Here is a 24,815-nt window from a genome sequence, read left to right as displayed (position 1 = left end):
GACCTGGCACCTGCTCACAGTGCCAAAACCACTGGTAAATGGTTTACTGACCATGGTATTACTGTGCTCAATTGGCCTGCCAACTCTCCTGACCTGAACCCCATAGAGAACCTGTGGGATATTGTGAAGAGAAAGTTGAGAGACGCAAGACCCAACACTCTGGATGAGCTTAAGGCCGCTATCGAAGCATCCTGGGCCTCCATAACACCTCAGCAGTGCCACAGGCTGATTGCCTCCATGCCACGCCGCATTGAAGCAGTCATTCATGCAAAAGGATTCCTGACCAAGTATTGAGAGCATAACTGAACATGAATATTTTAAGGTTGGCGTTTTTTGTATTAAAAACGCTTGTCTTTCATTGGTGAGATGAAATATGCTATTTTTTTGGGACAGGCATTTTGGGTTTTCATGAGCTGTATGCCATAATCATCAGTATTAAAACAATTAAAGACCTGAAATATTTCAGTTGGTGTGCAATGAATCTGAAATATATGAAAGTTTCATTTTTATCATTACATTATGGAAAATAATGACCTTTATCACAATATGCTAATTTTTTGAGAAGGACCTGTATATTAATTTCAGAAAGTATAATTTGAAGATTAATCACACATAGTGAAATATTTCAAGGGGAATGTGGGGTGGTGTTTGAAGACCAAGGTTGAGAAACATTGATCGAAGTTATGACTTTTACTTTCAGAAATGAGGGTAAAAAAATATATAGATATTTTTCATGATATTCTAATTCTTTGGGATGTATTTGTATTGCTATAAACACAATTAATGTTATGGTGTTTTTAAAAGTTGTTCCAATTTTATTAATTAATTTAAGCTCTGTTCTTAGGTGGAAAACTTTTTCATCCATCCAGTAAAAAAAACTGACTGAAATGCAGAACCACTCTGATCATGTTGAGGGCAGCTTCTCAGATGGAGAGGAGCTTCACATGATTCAACTTCCAAATCCTGTCAAAACACAAAAGAAGATGAATACCAGAAGAGAAGAACATGAGCATGGCACCAATGAAGAATCAGGTAAGTTTAGTTTAAATGCTACTTATATTATACTACTTATATTCATGGCAAAAACCAAATGCAGACATGTCTGTTTTTAGGATTTTACAATTGCTTTAAAATGTAGCTATTTTTTGTTTTGTTTTATTTTAATAATATTTTATTTGTTTTACTTGCTCAATTTTATATGCTTTCTTTTATGATTGCCTACTGTTGACATTGTATAATGTTGTAATCATTCTTTGTAAAAAAACAGGTCTGTCTTGAAAATGAGTCCTCGAGACTCAATGGGACTAACTTGTATAAATAAAGGTTGAATGAATTAGGGATTCACAGCCAAAGTTGTTTCTACAGAGCCAAAATTGTCCATTTAAGTTGGACACTGTTTAAAGTGATGATCTGAAAACACACCTCTACAAGTTTATCCTACAATTCTATCATTTAATGCATCAGACTTAACCAGTGACATCTTTGCAATAATTAATTAATTTGCTCATTTGAAAGGGTAGCTTACTTCTTTCACCCACTTAGACAATGAGCACCCTTTCTTTCCGAACCAGCTTTTGGCCACATAGGTGGTTGTTGAAGGTGCTGCTGCAGGAACTCAAACAATAAAAATATCTATAATGTGCAAGACTCACAGACACTCTATGCTCATGCTCTGTATTAAAAGATTAGAAATTTAGAAAATATGGAAAAAATCATGAACCTTGAGATGTTGTTTCTCTGTGTTGTGAAACCCAACATTGTCAATCAAAAAGGGTTAAGTTTCAGTTGTGAGGCTACCGTCTCTCTCAATGAGCACTAGATGATCCAAAAAAGATAGCTTAGCTCTGACCACCAAGATATTGTCCGCTGATTTCTTCTCTATCTCTTTACTTCTTTGGCTTGGATTTTGGCACAGGTGTTCTCAAACTTAAACAAAGCTTGTTCCTTTGTAGGATTACAGTACTCTGCTTTCCTCTTCCTCCATGTAGATATTGGCCACAATAGGTGAAACTGAGAATGCACATCCATACATTAATAAGTTGACCTTGTACCAAAAGTATGTGGTGGAGAGACTTCAGCAGAAGACATATCTGCTGGTGTGATGTTGGTCTTGTCTTGTAGCTGACAATTATTGGAGACATTACCTAATAATTTTCAATGTGTTCAGTATAGGTATGCAGGTGAAAAATGATTTATAGCTGATTTATATCCTTAGAATGTGTCAAAACGGTTAAACCTTTGAAGGTTTTTAATCCTACATAGAGGTAAAACTATGAATTTTGGTTACTATACAGATTCCAATTTGATTATAATACAGCTTTGCCACACATTTGACATGTTTTAAAAGGACTCAATTAAAAAAATTCCAACAGTATTGATTATTAAAAATTATTTATTTAAAATTGAAAAATTACAGAGACTAATCTAGCCAATCCCAAAATACTTAAAGTCCTTTCACGGTTGTTGGGCCTGACAACCCAGGGAGAAAGAAATATTTTTTGAAAGTTTAACTTGTGCTTTGAAATGTCCCATTACTCAATAAAACTCAGTATTGGCAGAAATGCAGCTTTTGTTTTGCTTTGAGAAAACTTATCTAGAATAACTCTCAGGATTAAATGGAATTATTTAAATTATTTTATTTAAAAAAGGTACAATAACAAGTACAAACCCTCAGTTGAACTACAGAAACAGAAGTGCCGATATAACTGATAAGCTGAGCCACACTTGAAAAAAGTTCAGAGAAGATTTGCTGGTCATCACTCCTCACTAAGGCTCATTTTACTTCTATTACGTACTTAGTGATCTCCCTCTTAATGCATCTACTTTAAAGGCTGAAACCTTCAAGCATTTTTGTCAGTGAACTTGGCCCAATCAGTACAGTTTTTTATACTGAGACATTGAACTAAATGGTTTCTGAAATCATCATATATGTAAGGATCGATCAGAAGTAGTTTATTATTACACATCCGTGAGATTAATGCGTGCAATTGTTTTACTTGAAGTCTGTTGTTTACAGGGTGTCCGCACATCCTTAAGTCTTAAAAATTCTTAAATTTATCTAAAATTAAGACCTTGAAAAGTCTTAATCATAAAAAAGTGTAAGTTAGTCTTACATATGTTACTCAAAGGTCTTGCATTTTTCAGACAGAAAGAATTAAAGATCTCCGTCTGTGCAACACATTTCCTGAAAGTGAAGAGAGAGAAAAAAAATCCACTCTTGTATTGAATCTATGTCAGTTTCACTTTCTGAAATGTGTTAATAAATTTTGAACCTTTTTACAATATTCAAATTTTTGTAGGTGTACCTATAGTTTGTTTACGCTGTACAAATTTAAATTTTGTTTTAATAAGGTCTTTGTTTAGAAATTATATATTTTGTACTAACAAAAATGTTTTTCTTTTTCTTAGGTCCTTCAAAAGCTATTGTGAAGAATCCTTGGAGTCAGCAGGAGAAGCTTTGTGTTCAGCAGCATATGGCCTGTTTCATATCAATGCGGAAGGTGCCGGGTAAACATGATTGTCAAATGTGCATTGAGAAATCCTCCCCTGCTCTCCACAGAATAACATGAAAATATGTTAAATAGTATGTGCACAATGAGATAGTTAAGATAAAAAAACACTTAAACATTGAGATCATCACTTTTTATTCATAGATGTTACAGGCCTTTTTTGGAAAAGGCACATTTTATTAGATTAAAAAAAAAAAGTAAGTTATGGACATGTCACTTTATTTAAGAAAAGAACCATTTCTTACTGGGACAATTTTAGTTTTTGATGAAGAGGCCCATTTTTATCAGTGGCCAAATTAATATTTTTACTTTTAAAAAGGCCTGCTTTGTCACTTTCACATTCCAGTTTTTTTTCAATTTAGAATTATTTTTTATACAGATATTTGTAAAGGCTCTGTTGATGTTCACTGTTTACAAAAATATTTATTGCTTGTGTCTAAATAAATCATCAGTACAAAGTGCAATCTAATCAATTTTTTAGTATAAAATGTTTAATTAACAGGTGTAATGAAAAAACATGAACTCAATCTACTTTTAATTTTTAAAGTACAGTGTTGTGTGAGATTCATTTCAAATTGAGAAAAGTAGGCTTCACTTGCAGTCGGTGTTGTATAATGTACTTCAAAGTGATACTTGAGTAAAAGTACAAGTATCTAACTTTGACATAAGTAAATTTATGGTAAAGGTATACTTTAGGAATATTGTGTAGAAGTCAAAGTATTTTACATTTACTGTACTTAAGTATCAAAAGTAAAAGTATTGAGTAAAAGTGAGCAATTACAATTTCCAAAAATAAATTTATCGGGAGGTGACCTCTCCCAAAAACACTTTTCTAAAGGCCATGACTATTATGTTATACTAAAATGTTAATGTTGATGCACTAGCTTACCTGTTTCTATCACATATACAGGTATATCTCTGCCAAGCTCATGTTCATACTAGACTACATACATCTGCCATGTCCTACTGGAGTGTTAAGTGATTTGTCATATTCAGGCATGATAAATCTTACAAATCAATAGAATGTCAGAATGGTGTATATTTATACTTCTTATCCAACTACAATTAAATTCACTCTATCCATGAGGCACAATTAACTTGTATATTTTTAACAATAACAAGCAGGAATGAAATAGGAGTAACAACTTTTACGTCTTACCTTTTTTTAATATAAAGAGTAGAAAGTTTAGATAAGTGTGCAAAAATGTAAGGATTAGAAGAATAAAGTCATCTAAAACATAATTACTCAAGTAAAGTACAGAACACAAATATATACTTAAGAACTGTTTCAAAGTATTTCTGCTTAGTTACTTACAATTCTGCTTTCAGTTGACATTGGTTTGATCTTTAGTGTATTCATCAGTAAAAACGATCAAACATCATAATTTGTTCTCAGATCTGAGGAACACATTCAACCTAGTTGACCACTTAAAATTGGAAAGAAAATAGATCAGTTTGAACTAGAGAAATTGCATTTCTTGCAAAAATGTAATGTGAATGCTTATTGCTGAAATATTTTGTTGAATCCTGTTAGTTAAGCTGAAAATTCAAAAGAAAATTTGTAAAAATGTGGCAAAATAGTTAAAAAAGGTAGAAATGTAGCCAAAATAGCAGAAAATAGTAAATGTTAGCAAAAAATTGAACACAAAAAAGTTTAAACCACCAGAAAGAAGTTGCAAAAAGCAAAGAAAAGGTGAATAACCAGAATAAGCTGGAATTTGGACACAATAAGGTAAAAGAAGTGGCTAACTGTGACCATGAACTTTTATTTAATGACTTTGAAATTAATAGAGGTTATCATTGCCCTACATAATTTCTAGCTGTACAGTTAGACATGTCTCTGTTAAATGATTAATGGTTTATGGCTATTTTAGGGAAAGTTCACCTTTGACTTTCAGCCCTGACCAAATGACCTTAAAAACAGAAGACCACATTGGAGACACATAAGGTGTTGTCTTGTAAAGTTTGACATGTCTTTTTTGACTATGACCCTAAAATGTAATTTACTTCTGGGATTAATAAAGTATTTTTGAATTGAATTGAAATCACTAAGACATATTATGATTAGCTGAGAAGTTTGACATTTCTAAGTTAAACCATTATCAAATAGAACAATCTAAACATGGGGGTGACTTTGACCTTTGACCCCATGATTGTAAAATCATTAAGGATCAATGTTGACCTGTAAATTATTTAGCTGTGATCTTTGATATTCTTGCATTACACAATTACAGTTAGAGCTAATTGAAGCTTGTATTACCTTTGTTAGATTTTTTACATGCTAATTAGCTTTCAGCATGTGGTACTGATCACTTTTGGCTAAAACCCCATCAAGAGTGAACTCAATATTTAAAATTCTGATTTTAAGGTGAAAGAACTTAATTCAGCACAAAACATGTGAAATGAAAAGCAGCTGAACTGTGCTAAACAAGGCTGAAAGTAGCTAAAAGTAGGAAAAGGAAGCTAAAACTTCCAGAAACAATTTGAAATTGGCCCACAGATAGTGAAAAGAGTGTAAAAAAATCAAAATAGCAAAATATCAAGATAAGTTGAAATTTGCTGTAAAATTGCTAAAACATCTGAATTTAGCTGAAAAATGAAAAAATGGTTCAACAAGACAAAAAAAAAGCTTAACAGAAGCTTTAAAAGATGGAATGGACCTTTAAATTGTTAAACATAAGCTAAAAGAGTGCTGCAAGGAAGCTAAAATTAGTTTAACAAATGTTAAATTGGTTACTAATTAGTTAAAAAAATAAAGAAAACATTTTAAAATAGCCACACAAATGAAGTAATTATAAAATACTAAAAACAAGCTTGAACACAAATTGAAAATGGTTAAACAAATAGTTGAACTGGCCTAAAACCTCTAGAAACAGAAACTATAAAAGGCTGAATAACCCTTTAAAGTGTTAAACAGGTTTAAAGAGAACTGTAGGCAACATAAAACTAGCTTAACAAATGGTAAATTGGTTAAAAATTAGTTAAAAAAATACAGAAAATATGTTAAATATAGTTAATGTGAAAGTAAACCAGACTTAAAAAACTTAAACTGACATTTAAAATAGTAGAACAGAAGATTAGTGCTTAATAAGCATTCACACAATAAACAGTTCTCACTTGGCTGGTTAAAAACTTTTTTCACACACTATTAGGTTCTCACTTTGCTGGCTAAAATCTTTTTTCAGAATGTTGCTGTTCTGCAATATCTGAGGGAGTGTTTAGGGTGTGGGTGACATCTAGTGTCCAAAATTGATCATACACTCTTTCTAAGTAGTTCAGAACTAGTGGTCCTCACTCTGCTGGTCTATTTACTTGGTCCTCACTTTGTAGCAAAAACACGAATGTGTGTGTGTGTGTGTGTGTGTGTGTGTGTGTATATATATATATATATATATTTATAAACATGTCAATATATATATATATATATATATATAGCTGTACATCCACTGATTGCTTCCTTCAACTTGATGAAAATCCGTCCAGTTGTTCATGAGATGTTTTGCTAACAGACAGGCACACAAAGACATACAGCAGTAGCCTACAAAAATGTCAAGAGGTGAAGCTTGGTGATAGGGATTGATGCAAACTTTTAACAATACTATTAAATGTAGGGATAAATATTGGTTTGGGAGGATGGCGGTCATGAAGCGGGGGGTGGGGATGAAGGTAGTTAAATGAGGAGGTGATGGTTTAGGTTGAAGTTCTTGCCTTTTTGTCCCTCTGACACTCCCATCCTGAGCTAATGAGCTCCTGATGGCAGTGGAGACTGTGTAGATCAGTTCTCTGTCTCTCTCTCTCAGTCTTTACTCTCCCTTATCTGTCCTCCTCTCACCTGTCCTCCCTCCATTTGTTCTTTCTCCTCCTGTGGTTTTGGCAGCACTCCAACCTCTCTGGCTCCACCTCGCCTCCTTCATTATTTGTCAGCAGTTTTCTGAAGCAAAAGGCTTAGTGAGGGGAAATTATTTGGACTGGAGTTTTTATTTTATTTTATTTTTTTAAACTCATTTCTTCTCTCTCTCTCCTTCTGTTTTCTTCTCACTTGTTCCTGATCTCATAATGCAGCAGCAGCAGTGGTATCAATAAATATTGCGTTAATGTTCCGGTGGCCGGAACCAGCAAGGTGATAAAAGAAATGTATTTGGATCCTGTGGCTCATTTTTTGGCCCATTGCCTCTTCTGTTGGTGGGCATACATGTATAGGGGTGCAGGGGCTTGAATGTAGAGTTTTTCTGCAAATATACTTTTATTTTTTTTTTTTTATTCCAAGATGAGATGAGTAACTGAAAAGGCAGGAAGAAGCTTAAACAATTAGAAGAAAGTGGAAAGAGTTGAAATGAGCTTTTAAAAAAGTATAATTAGCAGAAAAAGCTAAAATTAGCAACAAAAAAACAGCTAAAAAGTAGCTGAAATAGCATAAAAATCTGAAATCTGCAAGAACAAGCTGATCGGAGCATAACAAGCTAAAATTAGCAGAAAGAAGTTAATTAGACACCATTAGGTCTAAGTAGCAGAAATTACTATTAAAAACTTGAATTTGTGTGAAAACTGCTGGAATTAGCTAAAAGAAATGCTAAAAATGTAGCTGAGCTTAAATTAGGAGGGAAAAAAACCACAGAAAGAACACATTTGCCCAGTTTGAAAGAAGCATAAATGAACACAAAAAAGAGGAAATTATCAGAAAAAAGCATAAATTAGCTAAAAACAGGGGCAGCACGGTGGCCCAACTGGTAGAGCTGCTGCCTCTCAGCAAGCAGGTCCCCGGTTCAAATCCCGGTCCAGGGGCCTTTCTGGGTGGAGTTTGCATGTTTTCTCCATGCATGTGTGGGTTTTCTCCGGGTACTCCGGTTTCCTCACACAGACCAAAAAACATGCATGTTAGGCTGATTGGTAACTTTAAATTGTCTCTAGGTGTGAGTGAGAGAGTGAATGGCTGTTTGTCTCTATGTGTCCCTGTGATGGACTTGCGACATGTCCAGGGTGTACCCCACCCCTCGCACAGTGATTGCCGGACATGGGCACTGACACCCACCGTGATCCAAAATGGAAGAAGCGGGTAAAAGATAATGGATGGATGGATAGCTAAAAACAGCTGAAAAGTAGCTATAAAGGCAGAAAGAAGCTTACTTTACTAGAAGGAAGTGGGGAAAGCACAGTTTTTCCCAGTTAGGGTGAAAGAAGCAGAAATAAGCACACAAAAGTGGAGATTATCTGAACAAAGCTAAAATTAGCAACAACAACAACAACAAAAAACGGCTAAGCTGTAGTAGATAAAAAACAGAAAGAAGCTAAAATTACAAGTGTAGAGAGCACATTTTTGCTGAATTAGGCTGAAAAAAGTGGAAATGAGTGCAAAAAATGTGGAATTAACTGAAAAGCTTAAATTAGCATAATACAACTTAATAGAACCTAAAATACTGCAGTAGAAAAAGTTAAAACTTGCAGAAATAAGCTGAAAGGAGCCTAACAAGCTAAAATTAGCAGAAAGGAGTTAGACAAAGCACAAAAATGTTGTGGTTAACAGAAATAATTTGAAAGGAACACAAAACAGCTGAAAAGGCAACTGAAATTAGCTGAAAAAAGTTTAAATTTGCACAAGGAAGCTGAAGTAAGCTGAAGTAGAACAAAATGTGAAAGGAGCAGTAAACTGTTTTAAACACATCTAAAAATTTGAAGGATGTAGAATGAGCTCAATTCGTTTTCTATGAGAACAAACATGGCAGAAAACGCTAAATATTAAAAAAAAACTAAAGTTGCACCAGTACCAAAAGTCATAGCAGGATTGTCCTGAAAGTACGACGGCGCTTAAGGGCCACACACACAAAAAAATTTACATTACAAGAAAAAAGTCATAAAATTACAAGAATAAAGTTGCTGTTGGTGGGCATACATGTATAGGGGTGCAGGGGCTTGAATATAGAGTTTTTCTGCAAATATACTTTTATTTTTTTTTATTCCAAGATGAGATGAGTAAGCACCTTACACTGTTTTACTCCCCATTTACTGCTTCCCCCGTGAGGAGTTGCTTACACTGTTTTATTCAGGCAAACTCCACTTTAAGGGCATGAAATGATTTGTTTACCCATCAGCATGTGGACACTTTATTACATTGCTCACAGTACAGTAATTAATTTTATAATTTTGCTTAATTGACACACATGGAATATATTTAACTTGATCCAGAAGGTTTTAGCCAGGTAGGGGGAAAATGGATGCTTTTTGGTTTGTACACCAAAACAAAGTTTCAGCACAGCCACTGTTCAGTTCATTAAAGCTTGTCCTCTCCTCTCCTAAAATAAATAATTGAAACTAGGTTTCCTTAGGAATGTTTTTGTCTTTTTGCTGTGTATGCTAACATTTTTAAACAAAGCTCTCGTAAGGTATGTTAACACACAGAATGTGTGTATGGGGGTGACTGTCAGCTGCAGCCAGACCAAAGTTGAGCTAAATATCTGTAACATTGACTGAATTATAAAAATTTTTGTTTTCAAAGGTTGACTAACTTGATCACGTCCAATTCAAGTCCAATAGTTAGTTGTGAATGCACATTCAATTATTTCTTTCTGCGACTTTCCTTAAAAGTTGTTCTTGAGATATTTTGCTAACAGAAAGGTTATGTATGCACTGACATAAACAAAGCTTTCTGTTTAATTCTCAAGGGTTTTTTGTTTTAATAAATGAAGACGATGACGCTTATACTTGGTCATCGTTTCTACAAATGCACATGTAAAGATTTTAAGCATCGACTTTCAAATTTATGAAAAACATGCAAATGATCACGTGGAAATTCGTGTTCTTTAATGGTCTGATATGTAAGTTTATGTATGTTAGATCATCTGCCTCGTTTATTTTGTTGTGTTAAATTGTAAAACAAATGAAAAAAGGAGTATGGATAAAGTCGTTATTGCCCTTAAATTACTGCAACCTCGTTGGAGAACTGTATATTTATGAAGTATTTATAATGTTTGATGATGGTGCATGAACATCTCTGAATACTTCCAAACTGGCTTCCTTAAACCAATAATTCAATTATGTTTTTAAGTGGGGTTCTGTAGAAGGGTTTGAGCAATTAATATCTTACCTGCTGCAGCTTCTTTAACAATGTTAATTTTGAGATATAAACCTTTTTCTGACTAGACTGATGAGCTTACAGTGAGTTTTAGCAGGGCCAAGTTCAGAGTGGATTGCTACCAATTTAAAACACTTAAGTGTCAAAAATCAAGTGGCAGTTTCGGTGAAGGCTATTTGATGAACTTTGACATCACTGAGTGTCACATAACAATATTATTCTGTTGTGATACTCCTGCTTGAACCGTCCCAGGCTGTACAGAAAGTGCTACTGCAAGCTGCTACTTTTTTGTTGGATGTTAATGGAAATAAACATGTAATGTGAAATCAACCGGAATGTCAAGGTTTTATAAAATGTCTTTTACATGTGCTGCTATGAACGTTTTAAGACGTAATTTATCTTAAAACGGCAGCCATCCACTTTGGACTGAGCTGAATACAGCACCTCAGACTGAGGAAGTCTTTCGGATGAAAGACGAAACGTTTCTACAATTTATTTTATTTTATTTTTTTGAATGTCCAGAGGACCAGATTGAACTTTTTTTTAGATTTTTCTACCTGGATTATTGAGCATGCATCAGTTTAACCATCCACTTTGTTCTTGTTCTTGCTATGTTAGCTGTTAGCTTGTAAATCCAGTCAGAAATGGAGGTGATTCAAGGAGCGATCTACAACAGGTAAGATATTAATTATTCACAACTCCAGAGTTGGTAAACTTTTTTTTTTTTTAAACTGTCTTCTTATTTTTTAATACATTTAGTCTAAATTAAGGTTCATGCTTTAGGCTTTGTGAAGGAAATTACAGTGTGTCTGCCACCAAAATAAAACCCATGCAGATAAAACTGTGTGTAGACTAAATGGACAAAGGAAATCTGGGAAGGGACTGGTACTTGTGTTTTTCATAGCAATGGAAGAATAAAAATAATTCTTCAATCACAAACATTTTAAAAAGTGCATACTCTAAAAGTGCATAGCTTAGCTGCTTGTAGACAAAAATGCATGAAATAGGTTTTATTACATCACAAATGCAAAACTCTGCCTTTGAAGATGAGCCGAGGTTCCTCCTGTCTGAGTTTTCTTGCATAAACAGAGCTTAATATAACTTGAGACCTTTACGTTTTAGTTTGAAAAAAAGTAGTTCAGATAGTTTCTGCTCTTCCGAGAGCATTTAAAATCATCATTAAGCAAAGATGACAGTCTTCATCCTGTTTGACATTAGAAATGAGCTTCCTTCCATCTAGCGTATCCCTGCGGAGCGCTCGGCGGGGGTCCACAGGGGAAGGAGCTGATGGGAATGGTGCGGGTGATATCATCATCAGGGAGTGACTCATGCCTGTCTTTAAGTGGCTCTGCTCCTTCCAGTCAGTCACAAGCTGTGTGTGTTTTTGTGTGTGTTGCAATGGGAGGTCGTGAGCACAGCTTTGAAGCTCCTGGCTGAGAAGTTGAGCACAGCTGTGCTCTGTGGTTTCTGTCTTTCTGCGGTTTACCGTCTTTATATTGCACTGTACCAGTGGTGTGCAGAAGCTTACAAAATGTGTCCAAACAAAACGCTTTTTTTCCTGCTTTCTTTAGCGTTGTCGCACACACTTTCTTTTTATTTTTTAAAATTATGTAATTAATGCAATTATTGTTAGTGCAATTACTGTAATTATCTCCTTGAGCATTCTGTTTCACACATTTCAGCAGCAAGGCGGCAACATTTTAGTAGAAAAGCTTTTGTTCGTGAAACATAATGTGACAAATTTGCCTCTTTTTCACTTTAAAAGTCTAAACAGCCTTCAGTTTTTTTTTTTTTTTTAGGTCTGTGATTAGATAAGCATAAAGTTTACCAACACTTCAAAGTTTGAGCTTCAAAAAAATGAAACAAACATAATGTAGAGCATCTGAAAACAGATATTTTTCCTTGAACACTTGCAACCTGTCCAGGGTGTACCCTGCCTCTTACACTGGACATGCGCACTAGCGACCCCTGTGACCCAGAAAGGAAGAAGCGGGTAAAGATAATAGATGGATGTAATGTTCATCCAAAACCCAATGAGCAAATGTATTGAATGACATAAAAATTATATACAGATTATAATGAAAATAACAAATATCTTGTGTGATCTCTTCAAGCTCGGAGTTTCAGCAACTACTACGACAAATTTTAGCTTCGTCTCCGTAAAGTTGACTGAGTTGTAGCTGTTTCTGAGTTTGCTAAAGTTCATTACCTGCAATGGCCATCTTGAATTAGGTTGACTCCAAAAGCTAATCACTTGTAGGTTTTTGTCTAATAACTAATTTCTGAGAATTTTATAAAAATCAGACTACTTTTTTATGAGATATTTTGATAACTGATAAAGGCAAGTACAATACATGCACAAAATCCATGAGGCATTGCAGATGCCTTGAAACCTTTAGTTTCTCTCATAAACACCTTTGGGGGGCCGAGATGGTGTAGGGGCAGGGCATCCAACTCTGGGTTCGATCCCCGGTCATTGCACATCTCGTGGTGTCTCTGAGCAGGACACCCATCCCCAGTTGCTCCCCGGGCGCCCCCCATAGCCACTCACTGCCCCACCCAGTGGTGGATGGGTTAAATGCAAAGAGCCAATTTCGCCATTGTATAGGAACCTACAATGATGACAACACATAATGTGACAAATTTGTTTGTTTGTTTACTATTATTATTGTTTTATGAATTTTATACAACCCCCCCCCCCCCCCCCAACAAACAAACAAAAAACTTCCTAACAGAAAAAGGATACAGTTCTGTCACTTTTTATTTGGTCCCATTTCATAGAGTTTAGCTCGCTATGGGAGTGAAGCGTGGGCCGTTACACTGCCTGCAGAGGCAGCTTTATTGACTCAAGTAGAAGCACATCTGCTCTGTCACACATGTGGAAGATGGACAAAAGAAAACCACCTCTGAAACACCTTGTGTGCTGAAAAGCTGGCAGTCTGTGATGCACTCATGGCTCTATTTTAAATTCTCAGCATTCAAAATTTGTACCAGAATACTGAACGGGGGTCATGGGATTTTGACTCTCCAGTTTACATGTGTTTACAACCGGGTTCCATGAGGCATTTTGTGGCGGGGTGCTGTAAGAGTATGGTGTGACAAGGTTGCATTTAAGAACTATCTGGTCCCTGAAGTACCAAAGCAAAAGCTGTGTCCGTGCTCTTAGCACATCATCAAGCTTGTTTCTGGTGCGGGCTGGACTCTTACCAGAACTAGATCTTGTCTCTGATCCTGTTTGTGGTGTTCACGGGCTCTCAAAAGCACAGTTGTGGTAAGGAGGGTGTCAGGTTGGAAACTTCAGAGTCTTGTATTTGCCTTTTGCAGATGATGTGGTGTCTTTGAGCCATGATCTTCAGTGTGCGCTGAGGCTGTTCACAGCTGAGTGTTGCTAGGAGAAAAAAAGTCAACATCTCCAAGTATGAGGTCACTGTTATTGACTGGATAAAGGTTTAGTGCTTCCTCTGGGTCAAGGATGAGTCTCTGCCTCAAACTGAGGAGTTCAAGTATTGGAAAGTCTGGTTCACGAGTAATGGTGGAGTTGAGATGAAGATGAACAAACTGATTGGCAGCCTTGTGTTTAGTAGTGAGGGTGTTGCTTTGATCTGTTGTGGTGAATAAGGCAAAGCTTTTAATTTACTGGTCTATCTACATAGTTGTTTGTCTCTATGTGACCCTGTGATGGACTTGTGACCTGTCCAGGGTGTATCCCACCTCTCGCACATTGATGGCTGGACATGGGCACCAGTGACCCCCGTGGCCCGAAAAGAAAGAAGCGGGTAAAGATAATGGATGGATGGATGGGTCTGCCTATGGTCCAACCTTCACCTATGGAAAAGAGATATTGATAATGACCAAAAGAACAAGACTTTAAATACAACTGTCTGAAATGAGTTTCCTCTGTTGGGTGGCCAGGATCAGCCTTAGAGATAAGGTGAGGAGGTCGGTCATCTGGGGGGTGCCCAGAGTAAAGCCACTGGTTCTTCATATTGAAAGGAGTTGGTTGAAGTCGTTGGTGCATCTAATTAGTTTGCTTTCTGCACGCCTCCGTTTGGAGGTTTTCCACACAGCAGGAGGAGGTCCCAGGGCAGACCCAGAACTCTTTAAATGGATTAAATATCCTCTTTGGCCTGGGAAGGCCATGGGGTCCTCCAGGAAGAGCTGGAGTGTGTTGGGGAGAGGGATGTCTGGGTTTCCCTCCTGGACCTGTTACCCCTGCATCCTGAACATGAATGGGGTGAGTGGAAAAGGATGGATGGATAAACTGAACACTGAACAGATTAAAAACTGTGATCTTATGATGGCTTCAGACGACAAGTCGGGTTTTTTGACGTTTGTTAGATTTTCAGAAAATAAAAATCACTGAAGTCATTAGATCCTTCTTCTGGGACCCTTTGAAGGGTCTGGAACAGTTAACATGAAATAAAGTCTAAACCAAGCTACTGGTGAATTACAGACTGAATTTACCATCCATTAAGCTATTCAGCTAAATTTGCTGTTGGGGCTGGCAGCAACAGCATGATGTTTGTTTGATAACCAACCATTTAAATGTTTACTAGTTTATTTGTTAATGAAAATATTCCTTCATTCATTCTGTTTCACCTCCTGCGATGCTATGTATTTTTGGCCAAAATTACCCCTACCGTTAGGCTTTTAGTGTTTGATTATTCTATGATTGGGCGCCTTTTTGGTGCATTTTAATGACGAACAGGATTTGTTTTAATGCCAAACCACAGTTCTTCATCTAAACCATGCACAAAAAAGTAAAGATTTAAAAAAAATTGCAGTTTTTCTCCAGTTGTCAGGTTCTTCCTAGCCTGCTTCATTCGTTCACCAACAGAAACGAGTAGCTTTCATGTTCAGACGTGAGAAGGTTGCTGTCATCGTTCTCGCACACCTGTTAGATGGGTCACGATGAGGATGTTTGATGTGTGATGTCTTCCTTTTTGTTGCACTGTGTGTGTGTGTGTGCATGCGTGAGTAGACTTGTGTTTGATGTTGAGGTAAATAGTTCATACCCGACATCACACATTTTTACACTCACACCCTGACATTTTGATTCTTTCAGCTCATTCACAATAGTTCTATTTCATTTAATGTTTCTTTCTTTCTCGATGTGTCTCTCTTTCTCACTTTTATTTACCTTTTTTTTGTATTTGTGACTTTTTACTTATTTACCTGGTCTCTAAACCTTACTTTTTAGATGTTTACAATTCTTGTTTGATGCTTTTTCCCTCTGTACCTGTCAAACCAATTGTCTTTTCACACATCTTGCCTCTAGTGTTTGTTTCCAGAAATGGGTGTGTGTGTGTGAGAGAGAAAAAAAGAATGGTTTGTTAAAAGTGGAAACTTGTATTGCACATGCATTTCATAATTCTAGGGATGCACGATATTGGATTTTTGGCTGATATCTGATATGCCGATATGTTAAAATGTATTTGGCCGATAACCGATACCGATAGTTTTAATATACTTTCCTTTGCCAGAACATATCTCTCTTATTTAGGCTTATTTGCTGCAACAATTGTGTAACGGCTGTAAGAGCTGATGACATATATTCAGTAACTGCCATATGCATAGCACTTTAACTTACATTAAATTAAAAGTGTTAAATGTTATTTATTAGCATTGGTCACCTGCGATGCTGTCTCGCTTGCGGAGGCTTGTTCTGGGTTCCTAGCTGCAGTGTGGGATCCTCTGCACTTACGTGCATGTAGCATGAAGCTGCACTGCTCTAACTATGACCCCTGACCCTTGGGTCATCTTCCAGACTCACCATGAATTGTTTTCTTTAAAGTTACATTTGACTCCAACCGACTTTTAACCAAAATCCAAAGGAAACTATTTATTACAATAGTCAACCTTTGTCTAAATTTGTGCACGTATAAAAACCAAAAATAATTCCGGCTCAAAGACTTAATTTTGCCTTTGATAAGAGAATTAAGCCTTGATTGATTCATTATTATCGTTTGTTTATTATTGTTTTTATTCTTAGTTTGATTATTTTGGTAATAAAACTTCAAAAGACAACTTTGGTCCCTTCATTTCGGATGAATATTCATTTACGGTATGGGACTCCCTGTAATTAACAGATTCTACTTCAGTGACTGAGTTCTGATTATTAAAGGGTGAATATATTAATTAATTTGTTGTTGGTCTCTGTAAACTGACCAGCTGGTGCCCCGCATTAATGAGTGAAAAATAAATAAACAAATGTAGTGGAGTGCTGATGGAGAAAGTGTCACCCTTCTTCCTCCATCTCACCTTTCCTATTTGCTACATGCATGAAGGACAACCTTTTTAAGTTCAAAGTTTTTGTCTCATTGTGCCGTAAGACTAATCATGCTAACGGAGCTAACACTTGATGTCCAAATGTCTGTGGTAAAACTCGCCCAAGTGCTATCGGCTATTAGCTTCTCAACGACGTTGAAAATGACAGCTTGCAACTCTGTTAAGGCTACGTCGGAAAAATATCTCTGACTGGGGACGATGTAGCGAGGCTCAACGTAGTCCAAAAATCTTCGGAATCAGACATACTCAATGACAAAAAAACTTCCACACCGCCGACATTTTGAATTTTTCTTCTGCCGGGATCAGATCTAATAGGCGTGCGTGATGTCATCACGTTGTGCTGGCGTTGCAGGCATCCTTGTCACTGGGTTGTCATACAGAAACGGCGTCTTTTATATCAGCGAGTTGTTTTGATGGAATGACCGATGTCCGATACTCAACTTTAATGTTAATATCGGCCGATACCATGCCAATACTATCGTGCATTCCTACATAAATCCCTTCATGTTTTTAAGCTTATATCTGTATATTTTGTAATCAGCAATAAGTGGTGCAGAATTTATTAATTGATTTCTATTTGCTGGTTCTCATCTTGCTTGCTATGCTGTTAACTATTAAAAACAATTGAAATTTATGAGACAAGGACAAACAAGTGTCAGAAAGCAAATAAATTTAAGGAGGGGGACAAGGAAAAGTAATGCTAATGAATATGTGTTCCCAAATACTGATGTTTGATATGGATTGATGCATTAATTTAAGTCTAGTGAGATAAAGACAACATTTGATGAACATCACCTTGCATAATGTACAAAGTCTAGTTATTTGACAAAACTGCATTAATTAAATTAAGTTTGTCCCATGACTCAGTAGTTTGTAAAGCCACTTATCCACCTTATTCTGCAAGAGCGTATGTGGGCTGCCATGACAGACAGGTACCGCCCCTTCCCGGTTTTATACTTCCGGTGAGCTAAAGCGAGAGGCACTTTTGCTAATGACAGGCACTTTTGCTAATGACAAATTCTAGTAATTTGTGCTGTAGCAGGAGGCTTAAACAATTCTAATATGAGTTCGGGTTCAACTTGTGCTGTTGTTGGCTGTCACAACAGCTCCAGAAAACTGAAAGACGAGCTAGAAACGTATTGTTTTGCACATCAACAACTTCGAAAGGCCTGTGTGTGCCCAGCGCGTTACGAACTGCACTCCATGCCGAGGAAGGAGGATCGAAAACGAGCGTGGCTGGCAGCTTTAAAACTCAAATACCCCCCGAAGAGAGTTTATGTTTGCTCCTTTCATTTTATTGATAAAAAGCCCACAGAGCTTCACCCCGACCCGGAGCTCTATCTGGGCTATGACCGGGCCCCACCAAAGAAAAGAAGGCAGCTCATCCGGACCACTGTGAGCCAGACAGCTTCCAGCAACATCGACAAAACGGCCGAATCTGTTCCCGGTGAGTGAAATTGAAAATGTGATTTGTCCCCGCTTCACATTTTAATCATGCTTAGCTCTTATCTTTTACTGAATTATATTATTATTAATGTTATAATTGTGATGTTATAATTACTATACTGTGGATGGTGTTAGCATCAGCGCTAGCTGGTTGCAGTGTTATTGTGGATGTTAGTGTATTATTAATTTAATTCCAAAATACTTTATCACTAAGAGAAAGTACTTGATTGGCAGCCAAATCCAAATCTTAAAGACAAAGTGGTTAGTAATTAACATCAGTAGCATGCTAGCAGAGATGTATATGATTTCATGTAACTGTCCGAGAATAGCTTTTTATTTAGCAACCTGGTAAAATTCAGCCCCCAGGGCTGTAAAAGTCTGGGGATTTTGTTAATAAAGAATATGTTGAGTTATTAGAGGCAGGTTATTTGAAACAGACACAGCTGAAAAAAAAAACTTCTTTTAAACTCTTTAAAGAAAAAGCTTAAATGCAACCTAGCTCCAACTGATTTTTTTAAGGATGAAAAACTAAAATCTAATCACAATATTTTGATATTATAGCATAACTTGATGGGGCTTAGGAAAATTTAAGGGGGCTAAAGCCCCACTAAAACAGCACTATTGACATTTAAGATGTATCATGTGTGTACGAGTGTGGAATTACAAATTTCCTTCCTAAAACGTAATAAGGTAAGTGACACTTGACAGGTTGTGTTACGCTGATTTGATTTTGTATTTTTGTGTTATTCAGAGTGCACCGTAGATTCACCGTCAGTCATCCCAGACCTGGCTAGCGTCTCCACACAACCTCCTGGGCCACATCTGCACTCAGTCCACACACAGTGGGAGGACCCTTCGCTAAAAGATCATCATCAATACTGCAACACGTCTGGCAGAAAAGATGTCCAGGACAAGACGACTCAGTGTGATGAAGTTGCATTTTTTCTTCTACAAAATGACGCAGACGCTTTGCTGTACACTGGTATAGCGTTAGAAACATTTAACACTCTTGTGTCAGCACTGGAAGGAGATGACAACAATGAATTTACAATGCCTGTACAAGATCAAGTCCTTATAACACTTATGAAAATAAAGACTAATCGTGTCTGCAGCCCTTGAGTTGATGTTATACTGCTGCTCTGCCTTGTGGTGTCTGAAGTTTATCATGCTTAGACGTTTGGGTTGAAGATTCTTTGCTGTCCCAGCATTCCACCTGCGCTGCTCATCTGTACATGCTAGCCCCGTCTTTCCACTGATCACAGCATTCTGGACCTGTAACAATTTAACAGACTTCAGCTATCACTGCTCCTAATAAAATGAAACAAGTTATTTACATCCCTGCTGTTGTCATTTATTTTTTCCTTTTCTGTAAATGTTAGGTTGCCTTGCATCCAGTCTGTACTTTTTTAAAAACAAATAATATAAAAATACTGTACAGCCTTTTTAATGTTTAATTTTTTGTGACAGTAGATCACAGGCTGCACAATGCTCTGGCTTCCACATGTAAACACAGGCAGACAGGAAGCTCACAGCTTTCGCCCAGTTCAGTGATTCTGATTCAGTGATGTAAATATTCTGATATCCAGATAAGTGATATACCTTCCACAGAATAGCTGCCGCATGACTGCATGATTTTCCCAATCCGGCGATACAGGAACAGCCGACCGTTTCTACCACTCCACTTTCTCTGAGCATGACCCATGCTAAGTGTTTAGCTTGACCAACGCTCTGGCTCGGCTCAACAGCTGCTTTCAGAAAGATAAAGTCGCCTTGTTTCTTGAGCAAAACTGTATCTATTTTGTTGCTGTGGAGGTAATTATACGCCTCTGTGCTTTTATAATTCCGCAATTCCTCGCCATCGACGCCTTCAGAAAAAACAAGGTAATTAATAATATCGATGTAGGTAATTCCGGGCCATGATTTCATATCATCTACCCAGTCCGTGAGAAATGATGGGTGAGACACAGTTAACGACTTATCTTCGCAGCTTTTTAAAACATCCTTGCAATGTATCCACCTCTGATGTGCTGCCATTTACTTCAGGTAAAGGAAACTTTTGTGTCAAAAACATTAAATTGCTAGCAAGTGTGTTAACCCACAAACGTAAACAACAGCGCGGGATCGCGGGCGGAAGTAAACAACCGGCTTCCGCTATGAATTATGGGTAGTGGCGCCAAATCCGGAATAAGGTGGATATCGGCAGAAACTTGAACCAGTCCACTCTGAATGACTCGCACTGTTGTGGAGAAATGTTGGCTTACTCCTCTTTATAATGATGCTTCAGTTCACTGAGTTTTCATTTACCAGTAGTTTTTGTTAACTGTTGTGGTCTTCTTTGGTCCCTGTATGGCATTTCAGTCCAATTTTGGTCTAATCTTTGATTGGACCTTTACAAAATCTGCACACTGTTCTTTTTCAGACTTTCTGTTGTAGATTTTCTGTAGCATGACTCAATTTGGACCAAGCTTAAAGTTTTGGACTCACATTTGTCTCTGTTGTACTTAAATTATTGAGCATGCATCAGGATATGTACTTAAATTAGTTTATTTGTTGTCTAAATCAGCGGTTCATAAAGTTGGTTTTGGGATCCTGCTGTGGATCATGAAACTATAAAGTGAGGTTCCTAATCGATCTCCAGATATCAACTTGTAGTTTAAAAAACTATTTCTTATCACCTGTTTTTATCATAATGATGCAAAAAATTAAACGGAGTCTAAAGAAGTGAATAAAAGTTTTCTTTTTTTATTATTATTAAGCTGAAGCTAAATTAAATTATTAAGCTTTCTGTGTTTTTTAACCGATGTTTGTATATTTAAACCAGCTGTCATTGGGGTCACAGACCTTTGCCACTTTGTGGTTTGGAAGTCAAAACTTTTGGGAATCACTGGACTAAATGACTCCCAGGTGGTCAGGCTTGTGGGAACAAACAAGCCCAAATCATCTGAATCATCATCACCACTGTGCTTGACATTTAATGCGAGCGCAACTCAGTTTTTTACTTCAGTTTATGGTAAATAATTAAAATTCAAAATCAGAAGATCTTGCTTTGACTGTCCAGGATATTTAAATCAAAATTCACAATTCATACAGCATCCTTAAAAAGTCTTAAATTCATGTATCCACAATTAAGGCCTTAACATCTGAAATTCCATCCATTCATCCATCCATCATCTTTACCCACTTCTTTCTTTTTGGGTTGTGGAGGTCACTGGTGCCCATCTCAGCCATCGCTGTGCAAGAGGCGGGGTACACCCTGGACAGGTCTCCAGTCCATCACAGGGACACATAGAGACAAACGAGACAAACAACTATTCACTCTGTCACTCACACCTAGGGACAATTTAGAGCTACCAGTCAGCCTAACATGCATGTTTTTGGTCCGTGGGAGGAAACTGGAGTACCCTGGGAAAACCCACTTATGCCCAGAGAGAACATACAAACTCCACCCAGAAAGGTCCCTAGCCGAGATTGGAACCGGGGCCACCTTCTCGCTGAGAGGCGGCACCATTCATTCAACCTTTATTTATACAGGTTAGTCTCACTGAGTCACGAGGACACATTTACAAGAGAGACCTATTTGACCAACTGCGCCACCGTGCTGCCCTGTCGTAAATTCCTTTAAACAAAATTAAGTTGGTTTTAAATATATTACTCAAAGGTCTTAAAATATGCTGAGGCAGGAATATTTAAACTCGTATTATTTTTTTCTCGCTGGACTTTTCTGGCTGGCAAAAGTTTTCCATTGAGTGGCACACAAACTTCTTTTTTACGTAATAAACTTGCGTTTTATTTTATACAGTCAATGGTTCAAACCGACTGTGACTCAAGGCGATTTAGGCTACTTTCTACTAGCTGCTGATACATATGCTTGCTAGCTAGCTATTCTGTGACTAAATCATGGGCGAGGTCAAATTTATGGACAAGTGGCTCATATCTGTTGCCAACTCAGATGAGGCCAGGTGCATTATGTGCAAAAAATGTTCAAGCTTGGCATTGATGATCTTTGTTTATGAAGGCAAAACTGGAAACTAAGACACACTGAGCCTCGTGCTTTTAATGTATTGAGTAGATATCTTTGTTTGTTTGTTTGATGTTTCCAACCAAATTACTGAATTAGTGTTTTCGGTCTTAAATTACATTCAAGGTGTCATTAAAAAGGTCTTAAAGTCTTAAATGTGACTTGCTGAAACCTGCATGCAGATACCTTGTCGTAAGTTTAAGTTGTAAGTGGAAAAAGTGAATGAAAATAAGGTATAAGAGTAAAAATGGGAAAAAAAAATGGCTCAATTTCTTAAAATTTGATTTATTAAAAAATATATTTCTGTCCTTTTTTTAAACACTATCTCTACCTCTCTGCCTGGTAAGGCTGCACACACCTAGAAGACACACACACAAAACAAATGAGTACACACTTAAAATTCCCTGACTAACAAATCTCCTCCCTAGACATTCAAACCCTCATTTTTATACACAGCACTGCGTCAGCGAGGTGGTTTGTTAAGAAGCAATTTATATTCAAGGATTCTTTATCAAACTGACCGACCTGTCGCACTTCCAAGAGCACCATGGATGGTTTGTGTGCTGATATCACTTCTAAAGTGTTAAAATTTCTGTTATTTGACAGTTTTGTGTCCAAGCCCCTTTCAGCCACAGAGCAGCTTCCTTATATGGAGGTTTGACTTTATAAATAAAGATCAAATGTGTATTTCATATCTTTGACTAAATCTCTTTAATGTTGATGGCTTAGCTTTTTTGTCTTTTATTCTGCCAACTATCTCAAGGGAAGACTGTATGTGTATTTTTATGTATTTTTAAGTGTTTTGCTGGCTTTCTGCAACTATGCTTTCTTAATAATAGATCACCATCATGGGAACTGTATTTGCACTAGCTGTAAGTGGTGTAAAGTGCCAAAAAGAAACCGACTACCACCAGTGTTTAAATGCACCGTCATCCTCTGGACTCTCCGAGGGAGAGGCCGGAAAAAACAGCCAAGCAGAGGAACGACATACTTGCAGACAGACAAACAGATGGCAGGCAAATGGGTAGACAGGACAACAAGGCAAAGAGTCATAGACAGAGAAAGACAGATGGCAAGCTTACAGTCAGACAGACGGGTGGACGAGGCAACAAATGGGACGCAGCCAGTCAGACAAATCTGGAAGCTTGAGGACAGAGAGACAAAGTCCAGCAAATACCCTGTCAGTACATTTAGGGAAGGCCAAAATGAAAACTTGGCATGATTGGACAAACATTTTGGTGTTGTGCTCATCAGTACTGAAACTTGAAATATCCACAATTTGCTTAGACCATTTGAAAAGGTTGTCACTTGCGTAGAATTCAAGTAAAACTGATCTATAAAGCAAAACTTTAATTTATTCTTTTCTAATGAGTGTTTGGAGTTATTTCTCTTTAATGTCCTTGTTATTGAAGCTCAATTTAAGTAATTTTGGAGCAAATGAGATTAGAATAAATCAGGAAAAGTCTGCCAACTCTTTAAAACCATTGTTCAGATCTTTTGATGTGGGATTATGTGAAAAAAGATACAAATAACACTGAATGACTTCACTTTGGAGAAATAACTTAACTTATTTGAAACTAATGAGCTGATTCCTTGTCTGAGCAAAGCAAGTTCTAAACTGAATTTCTGCTATCTTCAAATGGCTTCAATTTATTCAGCAGAAATGTAAAATTTGGGCAGGAGTGCTCCATGTTGTGCTGGAAGTGCTAAAGCTAGCTGATGCTATTTCTTGTTTGCAGTTATTCACAGTTAAATGTAAATAAACGTAATGTAAAACTACCAGCAATGCAGTGTATCCCCTACCATTATTCAAGGTGGGCACTACTCTCTATCAATAGAACTGAGCGCCCTGCCTTCCAAACCCCCCACACCCCACTCTGCTTCGCCACTTGGAGCGGAGATTGTAGCAGCTCGACTCAAACTCCAAACTGCGCGCAACCTCCATCTTGTCGAAGCTCCAAAATTCATGGTTGAAATCCATGCCTTCATGTAAAAAGTTGTTTTTCTCTGCAAAAAGAAGCTGAGAACTTGTTTACTTATATTTTTTTAAAAGCTTTGTGTGAAAAATGCTATGCTAAAGAGTTCAAACCACACTGAGCATCCACCATTTTGAGAACCAAAAACAGGAAGGAGAGACAGCCCACGTCAAGGGGTCTCCCTCCCATTTTTCTTAGAGACACACTTCTCGCTCCCTCACTATCCATCCTTCGGTTTAAAAAGTCTTGTACTGCCATCTGGTGGTAAAAAAAAAGGTACCACACACAAAATAAATTAACCAGCACTTCTTCCTAAATTTGACAATGATTTCTAATTATTTAATAATTAATAATTATTGTCAAATTTCAAACAATCTTATCATTTATCGCAATAATTTCTGAGACAATCGCCCAGCAAAATTTGGTATTGTGACTGGCCTACGTAGCACTAAGCCATCGCACAATACAGACATAGCCCTAAGCTAGTGCACGATACAGACATAGCCCTAAGC

At 37.1% G+C, this 24,815-nt stretch overlaps 2 protein-coding genes across 2 annotated transcripts in view; both read left to right on the top strand.

Annotated features, from left to right (window-relative positions):
* The window catches only part of jade2 (jade family PHD finger 2), a 263,541-nt gene that overhangs the window by 15,556 nt on the left and 223,170 nt on the right, over window positions 1-24,815 (top strand). The window lies entirely within an intron of this gene.
* Window positions 17,792-19,642, top strand: LOC119420458. Its single transcript, XM_037687854.1, has 2 exons — window positions 17,792-18,310; window positions 19,061-19,642. Exons 1-2 carry the CDS (start codon window positions 17,926-17,928, stop codon window positions 19,426-19,428), a joined length of 753 nt encoding a protein of 250 aa, XP_037543782.1. The 5' UTR covers window positions 17,792-17,925; the 3' UTR covers window positions 19,429-19,642.

This window comes from Nematolebias whitei, chromosome 14 (assembly GCF_014905685.2).
Source record: "Nematolebias whitei isolate Nwh7 chromosome 14, NemWhi1, whole genome shotgun sequence".
In the NCBI taxonomy this organism is placed as follows: domain Eukaryota; kingdom Metazoa; phylum Chordata; class Actinopteri; order Cyprinodontiformes; family Rivulidae; genus Nematolebias; species Nematolebias whitei.
This window is presented reverse-complemented; position numbering and strand designations above follow the sequence as displayed.